Genomic DNA, 5,000 nt, shown 5'->3' on the forward strand with positions numbered 1-5,000 from the left:
ACACGAATATAGTTTTGCTTGGAGTATGTGTGTGTGTGTGTCTGTGTGTGTGTGTGTGTGTGTGTGTGTGTGTGTGTGTGTGTGTGCGCGCGCGTGTGCACGCGTGTGTATGTGAATGTGTTTGTGCGTGTGCATGTGAATGTTATACTTGTATTCGTATAATATCCACACCATAAACGGATCATGCATGCATAACGTACCAAAAAATTTAAACCAGAAATTTGCGCGGGAAAAAAAAGACCAAGCGACGCGTTCGATTCTGTGAAAAGCCGTGAAAATGATGGCTTGGCGAAGGGAAATCGAAGGGGTTTTAAAAGCTTCTCGGCCAATGATGAGGCTGATTATTGGAGAAAAAGGGGGAGAGGGGGAAGGGGGTTAGAAGTTAGAAAAGGGGGAAAACCGGAACATACATTAGTGCATACACATGTACATGTATATAATCGCACACAAACGGACAAACCCTGCGTATACAAGTAATCCAAACTAAACTATATTCGCGTCATACAGACAGACAGACATGTTGACATATAAATTGGCAGATGGACAGACTGACAGACAGACAAACAAACACACACACACACACACACATATATAACGATAACACTCCCATTATCACATCCTCCACGGCTTGTTAAACCTCCCAAAATAAGAAAAAGAAAAAAGCGCCAAAGATACTCTCCAAACACAAGAACTTCCCACACCTAACCTCGCAACTGAACAAAAAAGGTGAACAGTCTTCGGGATCCGACACTCTTACGTTATCTGTCACGTGCCAAGCTTAGCGGAAGAGCAGTCACTGACAGCTTGACAACCGCTCGACCGAGAACGCCTTTGGGACTGTCTTCTTCTGGTTTCTGGCGGAGGGAAGGGAGGGAGGGGGAGGAGGGAAGGAGGAAGGAAGGGATGGAGGGAGGGAGAGAGAGAAGGGAGAGAGAGAAGGAGGGAGGAAGGGAGGAAGGGAGTGAGGAAAGAGGGAGGGAGGGAGGAAAGGAGGGAGGAAAGAGAGAGAGAAAGAGAGAGACAGAGAGAGTGAGTGAGAGAGAGAGAGAGAGAGAGAGAGAGAGAGAGAGACAGACAGACAGACAGACAGACAGACAGAGAGAGTGAGTGAGTGAGTGAGTGAGTGAATGAGAGAGAGAGAGAGAGAGAGAGACAGACAGACAGAGAGAGTGAGTGAGTGAGTGAATGAGAGAGAGAGAGAGAGGGAGAGAGAGAGAGCGAGAGAGAGAGAGAGAGAGAGAGAGAGAGAGAGAGAGAGAGAGAGAGAGAGAGAGAGAGAGAGAGAGAGAGAGAGAGAGAGAGAGAGAGAGAGAGAGAGAGAGAGAGAGAGAGAGAGAGAGAGAGAGAGAGAAGAGAGAAGAGAGAAAGAAAGAGAGATAGAAAGAGCGATAGAAAGAAAGAGAGATAGAGAGAAGAGAGAAAGAAAGAGAGAGAGAGAGAAGAGAAAGAGAGAAGAGAGATTTTGGCGGTCTTGGCGTTACAGAAGAAACCTTGAAAGTGTGTTTACGAAATGTATGTCATGTTAGATATATATGTATATATATATTTCTTTTATTATTTGGCGTTTGATTTCATTGCTTTCGGGAGAGAGGAAGGCAAACAATATTTCTAAAGAGGAAGATAGAAACATAAAGACGCACTCTGAGGCAGATAAAAACGGAAAGAAAAACATACACACTAAGTATGTGAAGTAAGAGAGAGAGAGAGAGAGAGAGAGAGAGAGAGAGAGAGAGAGAGAGAGAGAGAGAGAGAGAGAGAGAGAGAGAGAGAGAGAGAGAGAGAGAGATAGAGAGATAGAGAGCGCTTTTGTTTTAGAAAGCTAGGCTCAAACATTGATAAAGAGAAAGCGAGTAAAATTATCAGGGGAGAAGATGAATAACAATTATAAGAGAAATAGTTCATCTATAACATCCGTTAACTAGAAGAAACCATGAATATCAACAACAACAACAATAACAACAAAAACTTTTATACAAAGTTTCCACACAAAATATCATCCACCAACGCAAATATCAAAGAAAATAAAGTAAACTAATAAATTCAAGAACGACAAGATAAAAAACAAACAAACACGATAAGCCTAAAAAGTCTTCACAAAACCCGCGAAGGAACCAGCCGTCCGCCCACCCGCTCAAACACCACCGACCAATCAGAGCCATCGGTCAAAATCCCAGCCCAGCCAATCAGAGCGGCTCGCGCGTCAGGGTCGTTATAACCGTCGGTCACCCGTGTGACGTCAGAAAACCGTCTGTTTTAACGTTAGCGAGTGAGAAAATTGGGTAAGGAATAAAGAATAGAGGTAGGGGAAAGATGGGGATAAGAGAGAAGAGTTAACGAGAGGTAAGGAGAAGATAGATAACCAGGAGAAGAAAGGAGAAGCGAAGGGGAGGCTGAAACAATATCAAGAGGTGTTTAACTCAGTCATGGAGGCGGGGAGACAAACGACAGGGTGGGGGGGAGGGGGGGCGATGAGCGGTTTAGGCCCGTGATTGAGGTTTTAGGTAAGGCAACCCCTTTTGGAGATAAAGCGACAGATGGGGAATGGAATGTGGAAAGACAGAGATATCTTGAACAGATTTTTGAAAGTTTGTTTACATCATAGTGAACGGACTTTTTTGAAATTCATTATTCAATGGCTTACGGTTTTAAAATTTTCATCTTTTTTATATAAAAGATAATCAATTTCACCGGAAGGAAAACAAATTAACGGATAAATATACTGAAAACATATCTTCTGTTGCAGGAAGATATTGAATAATTGATCAGATAGTTTGGAAGGAGAGAGAGAGAATTGTAAATCGTTTCGTAAAACCGAAAAAAATAGAAACCTCTTCATTTGTCAACTTACTGTCGACCAGACGGTCATCTTACGCAAAATGAAAAGTGAGGAAAGCGTTTACAAATGTTCTTTATGGATGTATTTCCTTATTTATTGTTATTTTTCTCGGAACAGTGGAATGCTGTGCAACCTATGATTAATGCGTGAATTATTAATGTGTTTTTTTCCCCTTTCGTCATTCTACCATTTTGTTCTGTTAGATGTAGTTTCACTTGACTTTTCATTTCTGGCAATTAAAACCATCATAAAAAGGTGGGTTTTGGCAAGAATTAAGAGCGTAGAATTGCTAATTGATTACTTTTATGATTATCGCCAATGGTACTAATTATAATTACGATTTTATTTCAAATATTTCAGACTCTCTTTGCTGAAATACATCTAATTATATTTTCGTATTGAATTCACCCTATGTGATACTATTGATAAACTTACTATGAATATATCAAGTAAGATAATATTCACTATATCATTGAAAGAAATTATCATAAACCTTATGACTAATATCATTTTTTTTCCACAGATGTCGGGTTTAATTCCAGCGATGGTGATGGCAACACTGGTCACTCTGCCCAGCTTGAGTTCGGGTGAGTCTTGGCGCTCGTATTGGCGCTCGTATTGGCGCTCGTATTGGCGCTCGTATTTCCACCTCATTCCCATATTATGATTCTTTTAGAATTCTTATTCTCGTGTACAGTACTGTCGATGACGTCATCAAAAAAAGGGATTTTTTCGGGGGGGGGGGGGATGTCAGTCTAAAAGCGCGTATCCTTGAAATAAATGTACATTTCATTGTATAATTTTGGGGTTTGAAACTGACAGTGAAAAATAGGAATGTTTTTAGCCATTGATCTTAAACTAAACCTTGATGTACAGGAGACCCACTGGAGTTTTTTTTTTACTTTCTCTTTTTTTTTAACTGAAATACTGATAGTGCGTATCCTTGAAAGTAGGCTAAAGTGTACACTTTCCAGAACAGTATTGGCAGTGATAAATAGTACTCTTTGTGACTTTTTTTTCCTCTGATTTCTTCACTTTGCGATTTTCTTTTTTCTTTTTTTTTTCTTTTACTATTCCTATTTTTAAAAATCTTTATTTTCCTTTTTTATTTTTGAGGGTTTATTTGATTTTTTAGGAATTTGGTGTTTTATTGTTTTCCTTAGTTTTTTCACATTCTCATCGCCTTCTCGTAGTTTATATTCTTATATTGGTTCCTAAATATTTTTCTCTATAGTCTCCATTTCTCCGATTTCTTGATATCTCCTTTTCCTCTTGAAATCCTCCATCTTTTTCCTCAAATCCCGTTTTCTTTCTCCTCTCTTCTCGCTGTCTCGCACCTCATTTCCCTCTCCCTTCACCGCCCCCTCCCCCTTCCTCCTTCTCTCTCCCTCCTTTGCGCATTTAACTAGAGCGTTTCCAGTTTCTAGAATCAAGACTCTATGTAGCGAAGGGGGGATGGGAGGGGAGGGGAGGGGGAGGGGGAGGTGAAGGGGAAGGGGAAAGGGAGGAGAGGGTAAGGGAGGGGGGCGGGTGAAGGGGAAGGTAGGGGAGGGGGAGGTAAAGGTAAAAGAGAAGAGAGGTGAAGGGAAGGGGGAAAGGGAGGGGAGTGGGAGTGGGATAGGTAAATTGTCTGCTTTCACTGACCTGTCAATCATCCACTTCTACGCCTGTCAATCGGCTGCCATGCGACACTTGTTACATGATGTTTACGATACTATTTGCTCTCCTTTCAGATTCATCTTTATTGTATTTTGGACGATATTATTGTCTCTCGGATATGATTTCGGATGTTCAGTATGACTGGTTTGAAGTCATCAGATTTGGCGGGAAAAGTTATGATGAATTATGAAGGAATGTGTTAAGGAATCGTCGATTTTGCCTGACAACTTATCATAATCTTCCTCGTGTTTCTAATCTACAGTAGTCTATTAAATCTATTCTAACGCCTCTTTCTGTTCTTCATGGTGATGGTGCTTCCCTGACGACGCTATGGTGCATGGTTGATGGTGATATGGCACTATGGTTGCTCTAAAATGGTAATGGTATTATGGCGTCCGCGATGATCATTTTCCCCGGGGGACATGACAGCATCGGCTTCGGAGGCGGAAGAGGAGATGGGCTGGAAAATGAGTCCTCAGAAGGAAGCCCCTTTGCGAGGTTTCTC

General features: G+C 41.5%; 1 protein-coding gene across 1 annotated transcript in view; it reads left to right on the plus strand.

The window, feature by feature from the left end:
• The window catches only part of LOC113808211 (uncharacterized), a gene marked incomplete at its 3' end in the record, with an annotated part of 45,041 nt that overhangs the window by 34,840 nt on the left and 5,201 nt on the right, over positions 1-5,000 (plus strand). Inside the window, 1 exon segment of the mRNA XM_070138855.1 lies at positions 3,360-3,423. Within this exon segment, the coding sequence (XP_069994956.1) occupies positions 3,360-3,423 (64 nt within the window).

This window comes from Penaeus vannamei, chromosome 25 (assembly GCF_042767895.1).
Source record: "Penaeus vannamei isolate JL-2024 chromosome 25, ASM4276789v1, whole genome shotgun sequence".
Taxonomy (NCBI): Eukaryota; Metazoa; Arthropoda; class Malacostraca; order Decapoda; family Penaeidae; genus Penaeus; species Penaeus vannamei.